The sequence below is a fragment of the Apteryx mantelli genome, chromosome 1 (genome assembly GCF_036417845.1).
Source record: "Apteryx mantelli isolate bAptMan1 chromosome 1, bAptMan1.hap1, whole genome shotgun sequence".
In the NCBI taxonomy this organism is placed as follows: Eukaryota; Metazoa; Chordata; class Aves; order Apterygiformes; family Apterygidae; genus Apteryx; species Apteryx mantelli.
In genome coordinates, this window is record NC_089978.1 from 176,604,109 (window position 1) to 176,626,521 (window position 22,413).

General features: G+C 37.3%; 1 protein-coding gene across 5 annotated transcripts in view; it reads right to left on the reverse strand.

Annotated features, from left to right (window-relative positions):
- Window positions 1-22,413, reverse strand: part of TMTC2 (transmembrane O-mannosyltransferase targeting cadherins 2) — a 320,399-nt gene that overhangs the window by 154,375 nt on the left and 143,611 nt on the right. For all 5 annotated transcript variants that reach the window (XR_010886594.1, XM_067312921.1, XM_067312901.1 and 2 more), the window contains 2 exons: window positions 17,251-18,079; window positions 266-380 (listed from right to left, as the gene is read on the reverse strand). Coding sequence is in view for 4 of the 5 variants with exons in the window: in XM_067312921.1 (XP_067169022.1) it covers window positions 266-380; window positions 17,251-18,079 (944 nt within the window). In the remaining variant the exon portion in view is untranslated. The remainder of the gene's footprint in view (window positions 1-265; window positions 381-17,250; window positions 18,080-22,413) is intronic.

Consider the following 22,413-nt stretch of genomic DNA (forward strand, 5'->3'; position numbering starts at 1 on the left):
AAATGGACTCTGCATTTTGGCTATACGAATCCACACCTTATAGATTTGCCCACTCCAAACCAGAACAGCAACACGAACTACCTGATAATATGATTAAAAAAAAGGCCCTGTGCACCCCATGGTTTAAGGAGCATGATTAAGGGGACGGCTATTAGCAAGCAACAGCTCCCATCACCTCCGTCTCCAGGATCTACAGCCAATAGGTCCATTCACCGCTGGCCTCACGGGCCAGCCGACCCCCTGGCAAGCCACCGTGCATACTCACAAGTTGTAAAGCATATCGGCCATGTTGCTGCGGTAGTACAAGGCATTTCTATAGGCGCTTTCAGCTTCGGAGATCTTGCTCTGGCTCTTGAGAACATTTCCCAGGTTACCCCACGCTGTCAAGAGGAGAAAACAGGATTCAGAAAGACTGACAAGCCAATTACACCGCACAAGGGACCTGAGCACCAGGAAGCTCCCTGGGGAGACAAACCCCACAAAGAAGCCTTTTTTAGGGAAAGGGGAGAAGGGATTTGCTTTTTTCCCCATTATTCTGTATCATTGCATCTTACGGTCAGACTTTCATTTTGCAGCAGTGATGTGCATACATCCTGCGTACATACAGCTTTTGGGTGGGAAGACGAAAGGGAACATTAGAAACAAAATATAGCTCAGTGCTTTAGTAACAACTATAGCAAAGGGATATTTTATTTTATTTCACCTCTAAAAATAAAATCCTCAGAGCTCTATGTAGAACTATGGCATCTTCATAGTTTGAGGGTTTTTTTAAGCCTATCTACTCTAAACCACAAGAATTCTTCCCAAAGTAGACACAGCTTTCACTGAAGTATGAAAACTGACAAATGACACAGGAATTAAAAGAACAGTAAGGTAAGTAACCAGGATTAAAAGCATGCCATATGGCTATAACCATACTACACAGATCACTAAAATGCATTTTCTCCTTGGAAAACATGTGGTTCCTTTCCATACAATTTATTATGTTATACAGCGTGCTTTTATATCCCATCTATAAAGGACTTGAGGTAAAATATATTTAAGGCTCCACATGTGTTCCTTTTGCAAGTGTTGCTGAGTTGCACAAAAAGTGCACTTACAAAAGAAACTGGAACTAACATTTTATATAAAACATGGCCCATGTTATTCACCATTTAGGAAGCTAATTTAACTGGCATTATAATTACAGTTTATGTGTATACATGAAAAAACACATCATGCTTATAATACATCAAAGTTGTTTCATAAAACAGTTCTACTTTCACAAGTATTTTTTATGAGCAAGAATAATGGAAAGATGATGCACGTCCTTTCCACAAAACACACAATACATGGCAAACTGTTCTTCCCTCCAGATGCACAAACCATAAACATTAGCGCAAACAGCCGTTAAACTCTGCTTCTTCAGTTACTCAAGCCCATTTTACAGGAACTTCCACCTAGCCTGAGTAGCACAAACTTTCAATATCGTTTCAACATAACACTAATTAATAGGACGATGATTATTTCAGATACCTCTTTATCCTTAGAAAGCACATTGCTTTGAAGCTGCTGAGGTTTGGTCCAGAATACCCCACCACAGAGACAAAAACAACAGCAAACAGCATTTTCCTCTGAGCAGAATAAACTAATCATTACCGGCAAGCACCGACAAAATCCTTTTAGGATTCACAGACATAACGTCACTCGATTGTGCACAAGGCATTTGGTAAAGATGAAGAAAAAAAACCCAAAATATAATACTTTGCATGCAAACTGAAGCTATCACTTCTGTGAATCATTTCATTATAGCCCAGTATTTTATATGAATAGAATTAACTCAAAAGTTACTTGTCACTAAATTGACAAGTGTCGCAAAAATTCTCTTCATTCTCTTATACAGTGAAATGACACTGTTAAAATATTTTCAAATTCACTCAATTTTTACATTCGTTGTTAGCAGAACATGCAAAATTCTGAAATTATCCCCCTTTTTTTTTAATACACACAGCAAACACCAACACACACCAACTAATGTGACCCTAGCCAGCTTGTCAGCATCACACTTGTAAGAAAAACAGAAATGTTTCATAACTTATTTGTGAACACACACCCTGATGTTGTTTCTGCAGTACTTGGCCACTCAGTTTCCAGCAGTTGGAGGTTCTAAATAGTCTGTAGCTATATTTGTTTTCACTCTAATATCCCATAACAGAGCATGGCATTAAGTGATCATTTAGACGACTGGTAACTATTTCCTACCGAAAAGTCATTTGCTCCCAACCAACTAGAAGTTCCATAAATGAAAGGATGTATAGAAGAATAATTCAGTTCATATTTTCATCCATGTTACACTAAAAGGCCCTTTTAACACTGTAAAATGTAAAATTTTTCTCCTGTAGACTTCAATTCATGCTGTACACATTATTATTTTAACAGTTAATATACTCTTTAATGCACAGACCTTACGTTACAATCAACAAATTGCTATGTACCATGTTTTTAATATCAATCAATATCTGGATGTAATCTGCCTTACAATTACATTCTAAATTTATTCCATTCAGACTTTTGTCTAAACTTGTAAAACTTTTTCATCACTAACTGTGAACGATCAATTTAACTTAATGCGATATAGTGGAAGAAGTATAGTAGCAGAAAAAAAACCCACACACATAAAACAAGATAATCTCACAACTGGCATTAAAAGTAATACAGAGACCACAGTCTGTTTGCTTCCTTGAGCTATAAAAACTTAGTATAAATCTTCACATCAATTTATATACAGAATTAGTTAAATGAACGATCTAGTCGCTCTGCCTGGACGTTCATGAAGCTACGTGGAACAATTTATAGGACAAATCCTTATTGTAGGGATCACATTCATAACCCTGGCAGTTATGAACAAATATTAACTCCAGCAACTACATCCTCTTTTGGTTGTTGGTATACAAGAGAGAGAAAAGACGACAGTCTATATGGAAAGGAGGCTTTAACAACTATTCAAGGAACTTTCACTCCTTACTTATCTAAGGAAGCAGAAAATCCAACAAACATACTTGGTATAACATTTAGGTACATAGTGCAATTAATTGAACCTTAGGAGAGAGGGGGAAAAAAATGAAAAGAATTTGAAATATTAACTATATCTCAGGTCATTTTCAAGTCAAATTTCTCCTCCAAAACTGTAACAACATTGGTTCAACTCTGTGAGTATTCAGAAACAGAAACAAAATCATATCTGGCCATGAAGCCACATACCTATGAAAAAACACACTCTGTGACCCTGAAAAAATTTCATCACTCAAATACTTTCCATCCGCACATGGTGAGAAATTAAAAATGAATATTCTCAAAGGTAAATAAAGAGATTGGATTAGTATTTCTGGAATTTATAATGGATAATGGATTTTTATTCCACTTATTTTTTTATATATTTTTCATATAAAATCTGTAATACCCGAAATTAGCATTGTAAAATAGAACATTTAAGAATGCAGAAGATGCTAAACTGTATATATATGACAATTTAATCTTCAATTACAAAAGCATTTCCCCCCCGCCCAGGAGAGCCTATTCAGCACAAGAGAATGAAAGCAAGCTGTGAATGAAACAGTTTTGTAATATTTACTTTTTGCCTGCTGTTTAATTCCCTGCATGCCAACTACTAGACCAAAATAGTCCCAGGTCTTTTAGAAATAATACTCCATCATAGCTTGGGAACAAAGGTAACATTCACATATCACGCACACCTAGAAAAGAGTCTGCTGAAACCTCACTTCATTACACAGTTTTCCATAGATTATATTCAACATGAATGGACATATTAAAGATTAAAATTCCATTTCTTATTCTTGTATTCTAAGCCAATGATAAAGTGAAAAAATCTCACAATGTTTGAGAATTCCTATACTAGTTACATATGTTTGGAGGAAAAGAACACTTGAGAGTTTTTTTTTTTTTTTTTTAATAAACAGCAGGAAAAAATATGTAGTGTCAAGTAGGAAAATAAACAATTAATTTGTATAACTTTGTACATATTAAAATAGATTCCCACCAGGCTTTAAAGATGACATTTATGCAACCTAGCAATGAGACTGGATCAAGTTCTCAAGTATTTAACTGCTTTCAGAATGAACATGAACATGACAAACTTCAGCTTCAAAATTTAGCATGATTAACTTCTGAACTATCCCATAGAAATTGAGGATTAAGACTTAATAAGTAAAAAAATCAAACACAACAAGTCAACATATTCAAGCTTCTGTTACTCTTTTTAGAATGAAAATACTAAGACAAACAATAGTGAAGCAAGAACAACATTGCCCAATCTAATCTGCCTGGACTTAAGATGCACATCCTACTAAACAGGACAGTTGAATTTTCATTTCCATTTCTTATTTGTTTTCATAATTCAATGGCAAGCTGAATGTTTGCAAACATTTTCATTTAAATAAATCTTTCCCTTTCTACCAAATTAAGGAGTATGCTATGCTATTCAGTGGAAAGAAAAAAACAAAGGAACAAAGTAAAGTAAAGCTCCAGAGAAAAACACTCAGATGGTAAAGCAAAGTCATATACGTTGACTACTTGATCCAATAGTTTTCCTTAAAAAAAAAAAAAAATCAAAGCAGATATTTATTATGAATCAGAAACAAAGTTAACCCAAAGGAGGAATCTCTTTTCTACCCTATAAATGTCATAAACAACAGGACAGGCCTTTGAAGAGTATTTTTACCTTCCTCTCCCTGGAAAAAAAAAAGAATTAGAGAAGAAAGCTATCATTTATTATTATACCACTGCCAAAAATGGAGTGGAAAGAGAACGATCCTGATTATCAACACTTGAGAAGTGTGCGGTGATGTACATCATGATTCTGTTAGTGTGCTGTGAGATTCTCCACTTTGCGGCAGTAATGTTGACTATGAAAACAAGTCATGTCCCACATCAGGTTGATAAATAGTACAGCTCCTCCAGATTCCCCTCCCATTTTATGCCTAAACCATCAGGACTCAAAACTTCACTGAACAGTTATTTTCGCTTCCTTGTTTATTTTGCAGTCATTAGATTTCCAGGCTTATCAAGGTGATTAAGCACATGAGACAAACACATACTGAAAAGCCCCAAAGAAGCTTCCTTCTCAAAACCTCATGAAATTTCTAGCCATTACCTTTGGTGAGGTATTTATTTGGATGCTGAAATAGTTCAATGGGATTCCTTTTGCTTTTTTTAAACACTTTCTTCTGTTTCCAAGACTATCCAAACCAATTTTCCATTTGCTTTCCTTTCCTCCCAAGATTTACAAGTCATTAAAAGTAAGGTATGTACATTTTATATAAACCAGTTCTTCTAATTTAAGAACACACTAATAATCTCATTTTGGTGACAGCATCAATATTTGAATTTTACATTGTAGTCAGTGCAAAATTTTATGTTTCTTTTCATTATGAACTTGTTGAGTAAGAAAAATCAGAGGGAAACAGGCATTAGAACAGTATGACACAAAACTGAGAGCTTTACAGGAAGAAAATAGTACTAATTACACTTCTAATTTTGAAATGTTATGTCCTAAGAATTTGCATTACATTATGACTTATTTTCAGTGTTTTTTCCTGGAATTAGTTATTTAAGTAGTTACCAGTGTGATGGAGTCAAATCTTAAAGAATTAAAAGAACTTTATGGAAAACTTGGAGTTTGTCCTACTTTTCAGGTGACGCTTGTGATAAAGTGGCCAAAATAGCACGAGGAAGATCCCACTGGCCTTGACCATACTATGCCTGTTAGAGGAGGTCAGTCTACATGGAGCTGTCAACATAGCACCTTTGATGAACAGTAAATTAACTTACAAATGTTTGAAATATAAAATAATATTTAAAAAATCGCTTTTTTGCTATGAACTTTTATGTGGACTGAATTCCTAGAGCATGACAATCTAGATTTCCAGTTTAGGACACCTTTTTTTCTTACCATCTGTTCTTAACACCTTTCCATATTGCACTGTAAATTACTACTTTACAGCTGTAAATAAGAAAGTTATGAGTTATACGTGCTCATGTTAGCAACTTACTCTGTGGCAGTCTGTCCACAATGCAGAGCAATGCCAAGTGCAGTACTATGTTGTGAATATCTCAGCTCTATGGTAAACAAAAGCAAATGCTTATTAAAACTTCTTGGAACTTTTTAATGTTTTTCTATTTATTCTTAGCATGTAAGTTGAATAGTTCTAGATTGAATATTTTATGAACTGAAACAGTCATTTTACCACCTATCTACATTAAGAGCTGAAAGCCACATATGGCTTTCCATGCATTGCACTGGAATATCACTGTTAAGTTTACAGACTACTCAAAAAAATAGGTACATTTGTGGAACAATGCTAACAGTAGAGGATGCTTCTGTAAAAATAAACTTTATATAGTATTAAAATAAACTTAATGTAGTATGTGGCTCGCATTTTTTGTGTTCATCAAGATTATACCTTTAAAAATAGATACCTTACTGTCATCTGATTCAGCTCCCTTTTGCTGAAATTACAGATGCTAAACTGGGAATTAAAAGAAGTATATTCTGTTCCCAGCTCTGCGGCTGATGTGTTGTTTAGAAGACTTCACCTCCTGGTGCCTTTCCATTTTCATTCTCAAAATTTGTTATTCATCCATTAATTGCAGGCATCTTCTGCCACGGATTGTGTCTTGCTATGTGTTTGTACAGTGCCTACTACACCAACACAGCTAGATACTAATGAAACATAAATGCATTATAACCTCTGAAGGAATAAAGTAAAGGAAGAAGAGGAAGTGTTCTTGAAGTAAAGAAAAAAGATCTAAGGAACATTTCCTCAAATAATTGGTATTCTCATAAAGCGAGGGTCAAGAAAACTTAGTTAGTTACAGTTTAAAGATTGCGGGAACCAGTGGGTTTTGCCTCTGTGTTTTCTATCACAGTCTACATTCTCAACGTCTGTTAAAATTACATCCTTCCTTAAAATACATTCAGGAGCAGACAAAGCTTGCACTCGGTAAGAAAAGCAGTGAAATCTGACATCCCTTTAAGGAGTAGTGAGTTTGGTTTACTTTATTAAGCTCCAAGCAAAAAGTTGAAACACTAAGACCAATGTTAGCACAGTCCTAGTCAATGGAAAATAATCCTACTGAGGGGGAAAAAAACCCCAAAACCTGAAATTTTGCCAACAGAGGCCAGCCGTGGATGTCAGCGAGATTCCGAATATCCAATACAGTTACCTTTGTTGAAGGAAGCATGAGGAGAGAGCACAGACCCACTTACACCATTCCCACTTGAAAGGCTATAATCACAGCTCTAAAGAACAACACTTTCCCCTCCTTGTCAAAAGGTTATATTCATCAGCAGCTTATGGCATTTTCCTTTCAAGGATATTACTTAATAAAGAAGAGTGGTGCTTCAGTCTTTAACGTTCACATTTTATCAGACAATCACTTCGTTCCAGAGGGAGAAAGAGTTGCACGAACTGCACCAAAATAGATTTCCCAAATAAAAAATCTGAAATCTCCTTCAGTGGCACTCAAATTCAATGAAGAGAGCTTCACATTTTAAAACAGTTTTGCATTAATACGAGCCCACTATATCCCACAGAGATATTCAGAAGATCAATTAGATAATGTTTGTTAAGCAGTTTGAACACAGAAAAGTCCATGGAAGTGCTAAAAGGTTACTATTTTGGAAGTTTAACAATTTTTATGCAAGTTCTGATAATAGAACATTATGGTTTTTACATTATGCTGTCCATAAAATTCCAAAAGAACAATGAATTTGTCAAAATATATCCTAAATCCATTCATATAATTTACAAAAATTTTCCTTTAAAATTTTCACTTGTTAATATACACATTTTGATTATTACCTCACTTTGCAGACCCAACAGCAAAAGTGTCCTGTTTTTTGTTTCTTAAAGGAATAAATGGTTTCTACATACCCATAATTTATGAGTTTACTTTATATATAGATTTTTTATATCAGTGAGTATGTGGCAATGTTGAGATAGACTGTATTAGAGACTTACCACATCCTAACCTTTATCAATTATTCTTCTTTTTATTAAGGGTTTTATTTATATAGTTTGCTCAACACTTCATTTCTTGATCTATTCCAGAGCTTCAGGAACGATAGCACATGAAAGAAAAACACAATAGGAAACTACCCAGAGCTGTGAAAGCTTTCCAACACCATGTCGGCATGGTTACTGAACCGACTGAATTTTGGCAGACTCTGCTACAGTTTTGTTTCTTAGTTTTGAAACCCTGATGTAAATGGGCAGGAATAGGTGACACTTTCTACTATGTTTACCATGACTGCCTGATATCCCCACTCCATTTGCTATATTGCAGAAAGTTAACTGTTTTCTAAAAGGACAGCACAGCGCCTCTCTCAGCTTGATGAAACTGAGGGAAGATACTAAATAGCTGGTAAAATGAGGCTGTTCTTAGGCATCACAGTTTACTCTGTTTAGCCTAGAGTAGGGAAGCCTTGTTCATTGTAGGGCACACTTGCTACTTCAGATAATCCAATTAGTTTTAACGAATCCAAGCTCACAAATAAGAGCTCAAGTGAGATAAGGCATTGCACTTTGCAGAGGAGACGACTCTCTCAAACGGCTCCAGGAAGCACAAAGAGACCAGAGGAACAGAAAACTGCGAGAGGAAGAGGAGAGCTCCAGGCACCCCAGGCTCTTCAGGATTAATCCTGAAGAACAATTCAGAGCACTAAACTCACTCAGGGAAGGAGAACTAAATATGTCAAGCTACATAACTCTTTAAACTGCAAACACGACTCTAAAAAAATTATCTATATTTTTCAAAACTATCACTTATGCCCAGACTGGTGAGCTGTAAGTCAGATTCCTACAGAAATGGAAGGGTGCACTTAACTAACTGAAATGACAGCCCTGATCCTCAAGGCTAAAAGTAGATGGGTCATGCAGTCTCATTTCCAGGAAAGGGTAATGGACAGGACGATGCCCTGGAAACACACCAGAGAAGCCACAGGAGGGGGAACCAGTGGTAGGGTTAACCAAACCAAGAGAATTATAGAAGTATTCCAGCTAAGTATGTGAGACTCGGACGAGACAAATTAGTGCATATCCAGGAGGCAGGCTCTCCATGGATATGATAGTTTAAGGGGTTTTGTTGTTGTTGGTTTTTTTTTAATCATTCAAGGCAAGACAGAACTTCTGAAACTTTGCTGGTCAATACATGTCCATACTGATACAGAAACATGGGTGGCAGGGAGGAAGGTGGTTCATAAAATGACCTAGTTCATCTTTTGCCAGTAGTGAAGTATTAAAGACAAACATGATCAGCTAGCATCTTCAATTGTCCATATTCCAAATATCTCCTATGTTCTAAGAACTGATACAAAAGTTCAGCTTGCTAGAGCATCCAAGTAAAGGAAGGTTGATTAGCCTAAACCACTCTCTACTCACAATATAACCATATAAGGAAAAGAAATTGAGCACTCAGTTCCTCTATTTTGTGACCTTTCCTGCATTTTAAAACTAAACTGTATGCAAACTTTTTTCACATATTGTAATTGCATCAGCCATTATTTAATTTTTGCATGTGTGAGGGGCTGGCAATAACGGCAGTCCAACATTGAGTGGGAAGTAAAACCCTTTGTAACAAAGAAAGGGTATTGAAAAACTTCATGAAATATTTGTATTTATTTATTTATCTACACTGGGGTTTTATGCTGGCAGAAGAGGTATAAAGAGACATCAGAATGTGTGTAAATTATTGTCATACCCCCATTAGAGGTCTGTTTTTCTACTAGACTTATGTAATGGGGCCTCAGTGTGTACTGGTAGAAATCCATTAAGGATTCTGAATAGGAAAATACAGACATAACTCATGTTGAAAATCAGTATGCAAAGAACTTTTTTTCACAGTTAATGTACTTTGAAAAGAAGTAGAATAATAAAACAGTTGGATGTGTGTATCTAATGTATTTAAACAAACCTGCTCAGATTGAGAACCAACCTAAACAATCTCCTTTTCCTTTAATTAGTAGTAATTCTTTCCCTCTGCAAAAATCAGACCAGTTCGATAGAATACAGGAACATGGACTGAAGACCTGACTTCTAACCAAACTGAAAAAATTACATCTTTTTTTTCCCAAAATACCAAAATTAATCCATTTCACTCAGTACGTTTCAAGAAGCCACTTTGCCAAAGCTCTTGCAAGCCCTTATATATCATCTCAAGTGTTTGGACAACTAAAATCAAGAAGGATTTCTTGTCTTTAATGCCCAACTGTAAAAGAAACTTGCCAGCCATTTAAAAAAAAAAAAAAAAAAAGCTTGGACTGGCTCTGAATAGTTCATTTTACTGTTACCTATGCATATAATTCTACAGATCTTTCTTAGTGGCAATAGAAGCTTAAGGAATTTCTCTCTTCCTGTTCTCCCACATTGCTCTGAACTGTGATGGTACCATTGTATGTCAGGATAATGTGAATTAGTTAGTGCGAAAGTTTCACACACACACATATATAGATACACACATACTTAAAAAATAGCCAACCTTCAGCATCTAATTAAGATTAAAAAATAATAATAGAAGTCAGGGAAAATATTCATGCAACAGTCAAAAGATTAGGTACTGGAAAGTTTTGGTGAAAGCGTCTTCAACAAGAGTTGGTGCTATGGTTCTCCAAAAAATACTTCTAAACAAGGTGACTTAAAAAGTATGCCAAGAATCACTGTAATGACTGTATAGCCTAATATATAGAGAGAAACTAGCTTAGTAGGGATATTATACTCTTATAAACAGGTAGTGCTTTTCATATAATACACCAAAATTTCAAAATAAAATATTCAATATCCAATTAAAATAGGTAGCACTAGTTAGTACCAGTTCCATTTCAGAGATGAAAAATTTGAGACTAAAATGACTTTTTCAAAGGCTAAAGAAGAGATTATTAGCAAACCCAAAACTAAAAAACCTCTTGAATACCTGGTTCCAGACGCTATCCTCCTATCACCAATCTTCTTTACCAGTGATAATATGCAAGACTTTAAAAAGGTATGCATAACTACTAGCAGTTTTTCTATCATCAAAATATGCTGTTTTATAGAACTACGTGCACTGAAATTGCTTTCTTTGTTAAGCCTTATTTTTCAAAGACAGCATTTTCCATTCACTGTAATGTTGTTTGGTTCAGACCTTTGCCACTTTTGGAGTGATTTTACTATTACTGAAGTCAAAGGAATCAGAGGAGGAAGAAATAATGTCTGCAGAGTGATATTTTCCATTTCTGGCCCAAAGATGAGTTAAAGTTCTGCTGCCAAGTTATGTATACAAAGTTCATATATGCACCAAAACACCACAATGCAATCCCTAAAGCTTAAATAGCCAATGTGGTGTTTTTTAAAATATAAAATACTCTATCTGGGAGTCAAAAAAAGTTGGGTGAACAACTAACTAGCTGTGGGCCAGACCAACAGCTACTGAAACAGAGCCCTAAAGCTATTAGAAGAGAAGGCAGCTTCTTGTCAGCAACATGTCAGCTGTTAGCAATGCGCATATTCGGAGAATGCCACATCTTAAAATACTTTTTTCATCTCCAGGCATCACCAGTGATACAAAAATTTTAATGGTCATGGAAAATACTGGTTTATTGCATCCTTTCTCTTTGAAGGAACTAGGGCTGCTTTACCTAGTTTACTACAAGGCATTGTAACTATTTTTCCTCATTAGACTACTACTTGATATTTTTATCATCTGCTGAAGGAGGAGGAAGGGACCTCTTACTGACAGCTACTGCTAGCGAGGAGTCATTTTCCAGGAGCAGATAAGGATAACAGCAGCAAGCTGTCAAATCAGATGGAAAGAGGTTCCAGTATTTACTTCTACCCAAGTGCACAGAACTAGAGCATACAATCAGGCAGGGATTTTTTTTTTTTTTAAATCAAAGAACAATTCTTGGGTCAGCACAAATTTGGGTACTTTTTTTAAAAATAATATTTACATAAATAGGGGACAAAATTAATTCATTTGATTTCCACACACACACACACACACTAACACTTAAAAAAATCCTTAAAGACATTTGCTTGCTGCATTGGAAAGGGTAAACTGAAGGGGAAATTAACACTACGAACTACTCAATGTGGATGAAAGAAAATTAAGTTTTCTAGCAAAAACAAAGTTATACGCTTTTACAGCTCAGCCCAAAGGCTCAGGCTATACCACATAGATGATATGAAACAACCTAAGTTCGGAATTCAGCTTTAGGAATTCCTTCAGTTTTGGTCAGATGGTACCAGCAAACTAATCTGTAAACTAATTACACAAAATGACATGAAAACTATACATGACACAAAAACACAATCGCTACTTTTTATGACTGAAAACAAACCTCAAATGAGCATACAGCTACTCTGTACGTTGTTGTTCAACTAAGACACTTCACAGTGCTGAACTTCATGTTCACATCAAGACATTCACATCCACATACAGAGGCACTCCTTATCAGTCCTATGCCATAACTGATGCTAATAAAAAAATAATAATGGCAGTTATCCATGAAGTTCCAGGGAGAAAAACTAACCCAAGATGAATGTTATGCCAAAAAGTGCCAAAATAAGAGAGCTAGTTCTCTAAACTTCCTACAGACACAAATACAGCAGAATGAGCCAGGAAGATGTCACAACATTGTTGCAAATGAAGAACAGTAGGATGGGGAAGAGGAACACTGCTGCCCAGAAGAACAAAAGTATTTCAGTATTAGAATATCTTCTGAAAACACTAAGCAGAATTGAAAGATTCACTCTGGTAACAGCTGGGAGCAAGAGGAAGGGAGCAAAGACAGAAAGAAAGAGGCTGTCTATCTATATCCAACAACTTCTCCACTCTTCTTCGCCAACACCATTTCTTGGTCTTACTACTGCCCACTGAGATCAACAGGGTAATTGATAAAAGTAAGAAGTGACAAGCTAATAACAGGATTTTTAATGCAAGCTAGGACTATAAAAGGTAATAGTAGTTTTAAACCAAAGATAGCTGAATGATTTGGCAAGGAAAGTTTTTTGGGGTTTTTTTTACATTCCTTATGTCAATAGATAGTTCTCATCACCTGTCAGGAACACCTAGTCAATTCAAGTTTATTTGAACAGAAAAAGTAAAAAACAAACCAACAACACTTTGTTTTGATGCAACAGACACTAAAGAAATCTTTTTGGTTGCTTTACAGATTGAGAAAATAACCAGAAGCTCCCTTCCTTTTATCCTAATAAAAAACCCTCCTACTCAGGAAAGGGCTGAAGCACATACTCAAGTCTCCCTGACCGGCACAAGACACGAGCGTATCTCACTAACGCTGATGGCCAGTGGAACAAGGACAGACGTCCGAGCAGCACAGAGAACTGCTCCTGAAGCCAGGAGCTGTAACAACAACTTAAATCGGTGCCAAGTGAGAAACAAGGCTTATCAGACCAGGTATAGCACCACCGTAATATGGTAATACCACTTTTGGAAGCAATCTAGTATCTGTTTCTTGCTGTACTCCCTTAGATAGATGAAATTAGAGGTGTTTTTGCATCATGTTCCACTGTAGAAAACAAGTTACACGCATGAATTTATTGAGACTTGAATACATGGTTAAAGTTAAGCACCCACTTAAGTGCTTTTCTTGGTGCAGCAGGTCTGCCAGTTCCAGGAAGGATCTTCAAAGATTAAATCTCATGTAAAACACCAGAAAAACAAAATGTCATCAGTAAATATAGCCAAGTAACTAACAGCTTTGCAGCAGACCAGCAGCCTAAGCAGCCTCTATTACTTCCTATGACTTTAATCAGTGTCTGTAACAGTACAGCACTTATATCTGAACATCTAAGATAGTTATCACGTGGATTGTAAGGTACAAAATGGCATGGAGGAAAAAGATTATGGTTTTTGAAGCCTGCTTTTGGGACCACAGAGAAAACTAGAGATAACAAGATGCAATGAGAACAATTATTTTGCACGTCATTATAATTTTATAATAAAAACACAGAGTAATTATCACCACAGGATGACTCACAGACTAATTGGAAAAGATGTGACAGGTACCACCAATTTTTAATTTTTTTTGTTGTTTTTACATTTTGTGAGGTTTCCTTCCCTATAAAAAACCCACTCAAATAACATGAACTGTTTTATATCAGTTAAGTTGCTCATTAAGTTGAAGGCAGGCACAGAGAAACACTTCTCCCTTTCCCTCCCTAGCGTCAAAACATGTATACAGCCACTTCAGAGTCTGTAAACTATATTAATCAATCTCGCCTATTTTTCTCCCAAGTGCTGACAAACTGTAATGAGGCAAGGCTCAGATCTCTTTAAAGAGATCTGAAATACTAGTCATAATCAAAATAGCAAATGAGCAAGCCCAGTAACAGCTGCAGCTCAGAAATCCCAAATCCTCATTTCGGTTCCTTTGGCTAATGACGGGCAGCTGCCTGCTTTGTGCTGCCTCCTCCAGGAAGGCCGCCCGTATGCACGCACGGGCTTCAAGGCAGCACTAACACATTCTCTTGACCCACCCCGGGGTATATTTTAGGGTTTTTTGACAGACGAGCTGAACAATGCATTGCTGCTGAGTATTTTTCCCACGTTGTGATTGACAAGAATAGCCTGGGACCACTGGAAATGGCCAGAGGTGCCCAGCCCCGGCGCGGCTCTCATCTGCCCACGCCAGCACGCGGACGGACCTGGGACAAAACACCCTGCTCCGTGCTGCGACAAAGCCGGTCCTTGCGGATTTCTGCTCACTTCTTTACCAGCTCCCCCATGGGGAGGTTTTGAAGTGATCCCTCTTTTCTTTTTTGCCTACAATAGAAGAAGCTACTGCTCAGAAGTGCTTTACAGGAGAAGAGAGGAAGGGTAAAATCTTCAGGAAAAATGTTCCTGCAGCTCAAAAATGATCAGAAGTAAGAAAATAATGATGAGGAGAAATGGCTGAGAGGCAAAGAAAACAAAAATGAGGAGTGGAAGTCTCTTCTTAACAGACTAAAAGGAAGCAAAAGCCTTATCCACCATACTATTTGAGTGAACAGTCCATTGTCTTACAGTTTGAATAGCCTATTTATCACTAGCATTCAAAAAATATAAAAAGGAGGGAAACAAAAATAAATTGTTTTTTCTACGTCAACCTCATTTAATTACTGAAGAGCAGTTTGAATTGTTGATCTCTTAATGCTTTAGCTGGATTGGCAGCCAGTCTAGTCCAGTCAGGCTTGCCTGATTGTAAGAGAAATAGAAAATAAAACTAGCATAGGCAAAGCCAGGGATAATCTAGGAAGTATTCACAGCAATGAATAGAGCTGGATGACAGGTTGCTTTTGCTGGGGGGTTTTGATACCCTGCCTTGCTACAACGTGTGTGGGCTAGTAAATATTCAGGAGAAGTTTGCCAGGATATTTTAAAGAGATTTACAGTGAGCTCAGTCATGTCTATATCACCACACTGACATGTTGTCTTTGCTTTTGCATATCTCACAAGAAACTTAATGTCAGTTTATATGCAAGAAACCAGATAGTCATATATATGCAAGTCTGTGCATACTCAGATGCATATGATGAAAATAGCTTGACTTGTCTCCTGGGAGAGTAATACCTAATAATCTAATTCCAGGCACTGTCTCAACTAATCCTACTGTTGGACAAAACCTAGGGTTTTCTATCAAGAAAACTGGGTCAAAGCAGGCAAACAACTATTAATGCAATCTTGGGTACTTGGGAATCTCCATGAAGGAAATAAAAAAGAAAAAAGAAAGGAACATACAGTAACTATTTTAATCAAATGCACACAGACTTTTCTTTTCAAGGGATGACTACTTTTTAATGCAAGTTTTATATTGCCACTGAACTGGTAAGTCTCAGGGCAACATGTAATCATCTGGGTGCACTGCCTGGTTGTTCATTATCTCTTGCCCTTTTACATTAGTTCTCGGGGGAGAAAAAGGAAAGGAAACGGGCTGTGCTTGTTCATACTGTTAACAAAGCCACTTGCTGCAGCAACAAGCTTTATAATTTTACCTAAATTTTTACCTAGGGTGACATCGCATACAAAGAAGAGTTACAAAACCAGACTGACAATTGACAAGCTACTATAGTGCTGCTTTGCAAGGCATCTCACCTGCCAAATCTACTTTTCCACTCCCTATCAGCTCACAGTAACATCTGCATTTGCCTTTTATTATCACAGCTTTTAGACTATGTCATGACATAACTGCCTAACCAAAACGCACAGCTCTGTCAGCAAATGACTGTGCATCATGTAATGGGCTGCTGAGCAGAGAACTGGAGAAACTCAAGTGCAAAATGTTCAAGTGCCATCAAATTTTTCTCTCGCAGACTGGTCCCTTCTCACTTCTGATGCCTTGTGAATAATGAAGGCTTAGTCGATGCCTAACATTGCACTCACAGGTGGTATTTTGACTGTGCTCATATAAACTTGCTTGTGTGCCAAGAGCCGTACAGCCAGGGCAGCACCGAGTTCAGGATCCCAGCTGGATTTGCTGTTTGAGCTGAAACCACAGAGCCACAGCTAAACATTGTTACCAATCCCTAAACTAGCCCATTTACTGCCTGATGGGGACATGTTTACATTAGCTGTGGTCACATTTCATTAAGGCATAGATATGGTCTTTGAGAGAAGTAGCTGGGCAATGTTACAAATAGCTGGCATTTATACATTAACGTGAAGGCATAAGTATTTGACAATAACTCTTCACAGCACTCATATGCAGGAGGAACTACAGTCATTTCCTAGTCTTAACAATATGACCTCATTTCCTCATTTTTATTATGTAGTATTGACGTCATTTATGTCAACTGAAATAAAAAATAGCACCTTCCTTATGCTGTCCTTTACTATTTCTTCTATTTTCTATCCATAGAGAACAGAACAACCAGTGAACATTAAAAAAAAAGCTTTGTTCAGGTGATAGATACGAGACTCCAAATGGAAAATTACCAGGGTGGCGTCTGTAATACTAATAATCCATCTTTAACTCCAAAATACAGCACCAAGATCAACAAAAAAGTATCCTCTTACCTTAGGGTCTCATTTTCTGCATGTGAATGCCAAACCTGCAGCATCTAATCAAAACACATTCCTGCTTTTCCTCTTTTTTACTGACGTTCATACTACTGCAACTTAAATGGACATCTTCTTTAAACACAGTTAATAAAATCAGACAATTCAAAGACAAAGACAGATCGAAAGAAATGAAACATTCACATAAAGAGCAAAAATTACCTTTAGCAGGGTTTACTTTTATCCCTGACCTATACAGCATCTCCTCATTCTGCCAGTCCCCATTCCTGACAACAGTCTTGAGTCCATAGAAAACAATTAACGCAGCAGTGGAACAAAAAACCAAGTTCTTCAGAAAGCGCTTGTGGGCTTTGACATAAAGGGCCCTGACACCTACTGTAACCAGCAGGCAGAAGCCCATACTAGGAACATACAGCACACGCTCTGCTATTACAAAGCCAACATAGAAAAATAGGTTGGTGGCAGGAACAAAGGGCACTATTAACAAAGACAGAGACAGAACGACAATGTTCTCAGTTGAAGGCAGTGGCAGTTTCTGCACTCCATGCTTTTTTATGCCATTCTCTTCTTTTGATGCAAAGCTGGACTTCACCTCCAACGTCTTATACTCCATCTCCGAGTGGCAGCTATGCCCATTAGCATTCTGCTTGCCGTTCATCACCGTTTTCCCATTGCACTCTCTCTCGTTGCTAGAGCCCTTCAAGCTATAGTAGGCGAGGAGGAGGAGTCCAGCGTAGAAGGCCACAGTGTGTAGGTTCCTCCAGTCACTGACTGCTTTAAGAAGAGGCACAGCATCCATAGACCAGTCAAAGCTGAGGGTGTCTGGGCACAGCAACAGCCAAAGGTTCTTGGTTGGCAGGTAAAAGAAGGTCAGAGTACGTGTGAGAAAACTGTCCGAGTCAGCTGCTGGATTGTCAGAGTTGGAAAAACTCGGTGGTTTGTTGCCCATCCAGTATAAGCGGACACCCAGCAGTGCAGTCCCCCAGGAGGTCAATAAAGCAATGCTGAAGAAGAGAGACAAATTCTTCCTCTGAAAGAAACAAACAACAAAAGAGAATCATCAGTATAAATTAACACCAGGTATTTAACACTTTAAATCATAAACAAAGGGAATCAATGCATACAATTTTTTTCTTTTTTTGTAATAATTGCAAGCTCTGTAGATATCTGGCATCTGGATCACAAAATGCTGGGGTGTATTGTTGACTACAAGGTAAAAGAACAGGCTCTTCATTTAAGCTGTATCATACAGAATCAAGCCAAGAATCAAGAATGTGTCAGTTCGATTTTCCCTAATGAAAGCCTAACTTTAGTTATTTCTGTTAAGAACCAAATAAACTTTCCAAGAAGGCAAGAGAAGAAAACAGGCACAGACTCCATGTTTAGGTCCTCAGGCTCTTATCACTGGATTACAATGATCATTTGGAGCCTTCAGGTCTTCCTGTTATTACTAAAGGTCCTATCTCACCGCCAAAGGATACGTTGTTTTCTTCTTTTCTTGAAGCACACCATATTAAAATCAGCGCTCTAAAATCCTTCCATATCTTCACATCCATCTAAATGATATTACATGAAGCATTCAGCTGTCTCTACACTAGCAACTCTAAGAGCCTCCACTTATTTATGGAATAACTCAAAATCTGCCACCTTGAACTCTTTGTTGCCCCCCTCCGCCTCCACTCCCACCTTCAGAAAGTGCTTGTTTTTCCTAAAGATTTGCAGAAACATACCAGTTCTGCTTAAATGAGAATGAGTAAACAAGACTTTCTCACCTATTTCTAGGACTGATGAGCTCAAATCCTGCTCTGAATCACGTGGGTTCCCTGAATACAAGCTGTTTGGGATTACTGTCTCTTTGTCAAAGTATTTATAAAAGCTAAAATATGTGTATTTTTATATTTCAATTTCTCAGATGCCTTTTGTAAGAAAAGAAAAACTATTTGCCAGATAGCTCCAAACAGACTGTAAGCATTTTGATAATCTCTTCCCCCGTTATTATGAAGAATTATTTGTCAATCATTTTTCATTTTGTTAAGTCTGTTTTTTCCATCTTCCACTACACATTCTTGGGCTGGTTCTTCACTGCCTGTTTCCTCTCAGCATTCAGAACCAGGACTTCATACTGGAATGGTTTATCTTACTACTTTCAAACAGCTCATTTCTTCTCCTTTTTTGGGGGGTATCATGAAATAGAGCCGATTGTGCTGCTCCACTTCAGGCCAGTTGTTAACAGTTTTCTTTCAACAGGTTACTGATGTTCCAGTAACAAGTTTTGGTCTAGTCATCATGATTTATCTGCTTATCTCATTAAGAAATTTATTCCTCTTCCTGATTTTGTAGAGTTTTTCCTTGTGAATTCTAAAATATTTAATGGCAGTTAGATTAATTCATCCAATTTTGTGGAGATATGGAAGAATACAATGGAGGCATTAGTAGGGAACAAACAAATCTATGATGAAAATGATTTATGCATTTATATCAGTTCCACTTAAAAATGATGGCATTTTTCATATATGAAACAAAGTCTGAGTTCACATATTTCATTTGTGACACTGATTACATTGTTTGATTTATTAGTTTTTCTATAGGCCCACATCCTGGTAAATCAACAATTTTTTGGTAATAAACCGTCCAAAATTCAGATCTACACTCTATGACGATTTTATGCCTGGGCACACCTATTGTAACAGTGCACATGTATTTGCAGGTAGGACAATCCTTTGTAACTCCTCTCAGATATTGGTCTTCCCCTGGCTGATGGGATTGTTTAAATGTTGAAACTGATTATCACTGAAACTCCCACCTAAGTTTACATTTGGAATAAAAAGGCTCTCCAAATTTCATGGATTGCATGCATGTCCTCATGGCAACAATTTATGTTCTGCTTTAACTTGTCCTTTTATTCCCATCACATTGTGCCACGTTAAAATCTTTCTGCCTGTCCCTCTGGCTCAAAAATTTCTAAACTCATTTCCTTCAAACATATAACCAACTCTCAAATTTTAAATGTGATCCTTTTTTTTTTTTTAATATATCCTTCTATACTTTCAGAAGAGTAACAAAGGAGGTTGCTTAGAAAGAAAGTGGCTCGGAAATGGAAGGCTTTTTTTTTTTTTTAATGATCAGAAATTCAGATAAAATCTTTCCTGAAGGACTATATCACTAGCAAGATTAAGACATCCCAAATACTAAGAAAGTGAAACTTGATTAACAGAGATGAGAAATGTGCTTTCACAGATTGCTTAGACTGCTTTGTTGCCTTGTTATTTTGTTAATACTTATCTAACTCAACAACTGGAAGAAAATCTCCCTTTGCTACAGATCTAACAATTGCGCTTTTCAATTAAATGCTGAGAAAGTTCGTATTACGAAGCTTTTCAACAAAACCAGGCTAGAGCAGATCTGCCATTACTCACGGATAATAGGGAAACCTGCTAAAACCTTTCAGATCTGATTCATACATCCCAGAGCCATAACGACAAGAAGCTTGCCCCTTTCTCCTTAGCTCTAGAAGGCAAACAGTCTCTACCTCGAAGCTAATCCATCCTCGCGGCTCGACTAACTATTTGCAGCCTCTCCTTTTAAGCTTAAATTTAACATCTGTAAGGTCTGGATCCTCAGTCTTTTCTGGTTCTATAAAGAACACAATATTTCTCTAAGCTTATCATGTTTCATGCTTTTAGAATACTTTTTTTCTTTACATTTTACACCAGCATAAAATGAAGTATCTATGCATTCACTTGTGGAGCTCAGAGATACCTGATTTTAAGTGATTTTCCACACCAGCATATCTATATCTCATGCTGCATGACATTAGTTAACTAGAGAGAGCGCTTTGGTAGCTTTTTAGCTTAATTAACTCACTACAGGAGAGGGGTGCAAATACCCTCTCATCGGTTCAGATGCAAATGCTCTGCATCCTTCCCTAGAAACTTTTTCAGACATGGGTCTTCTCAAAAGCCAGTAACTTGACGTCTTTTTAAAATTAACTACATGTAACTGCAACTACTAACCACCTGTGTAACCCAGAGGTCCCACTGTAAAGTTTTACAGATTTCAGAGGCACTCCTCCAGATTTAGTCTAAAACTGAGACTAAAATCCTCCCTAACATGTAAACTTCTGTCAAAAAAGTTTAAAGTAGGACATAATTTATTTGTTTAATCACAAATAGATAGTGTTGGCTCAGAAGGGGAAAGACTGACTCCTTTTTTCTCTCTCAACACTTCACCACATGACTTTTGCATGGCTTTTACCCCACTGTACTCAGAGATAATAATGGTTTAGCTCACATTTTGGCTTTACTTTCTTCCAGACTTTGTATAGAGAACAACAATTAAAAAAAAGAAGAAGAAGAAAAAAACCTGTTGCAGCAATTTATTACAAGTAAATAATAATCACTTTCCCAATGGACTTCTGTCCTCAAAAAATGTGCTTTCAGAATTAAGTCTGCCAGATAAGCACTTTCACTAGCAACTCTTCCTTTGAGCCTCAGGACAGCCCGTGCTCCTTCTGACTGTATACATTTAATGTAGCTCAGCAGCAGGAAGCGATCCGCTGTAATGCTTGGCAGCAAGAATTTGGATTACTGTACTCATGAGTCCTAATCCAGCCCATCTGCCATATGTTTTGACACCCTCATAAATCCTCTAACCTTTCATAAGCAGTCATTTTCATCTGGGGGGGGGGGGGAGAAAGAAAAGAAAAAAGAGCACTGATTTAGATCAGGTTTAACATCTCTCCTGCCCTGCTAAAAGTCAAGAACCACCACTGCAATTTTAGTGCTTGTGACTGCAGAAACCCCTTTCATCCCTCTACCAAAATCCGTCTGCATGACCCACCCACATTGTACATTTCCCTTGCATTAAATCCTAATTCCTACTCCATTATACCACTCTCGAATGAAGCACTGCAGCAGATTTCTTGATTGGGCAGCCCCTGCCAAAGCTCAGTCATCACCTAACCTGTATCCAGAGCATTTCCAAAAGACAATATTCTTTTAACCTCACCCTGTCCATTCCCATAAAGAAGCATTAAATAAGGCACATGGTCAGACAGTCCAGATATCAAAATCACTGGGGCTAGCCACACACAAAATGCTATTTTTAGAATGCTGGAAATGCAGAAAAGAAAGCGGGTAAGTCACCAAGCATTATCCACAAGAGACTTTCTTCTCCAACCGAGAGCTCGTTGAAAATATGTTGGCTTGAGAACTGTGGCTTCCCAAAGTAGCGAGATGATGCCAAATCACTAGACTGACAGTATCTTGTTTCCACAACAGGTAGAGGTTCCTGGATCACAGCTCAGCTGCATTTGAGCTGAACAAGAGCTCAAACAGGATCCACACCAGGGATGCTGGTATTTGC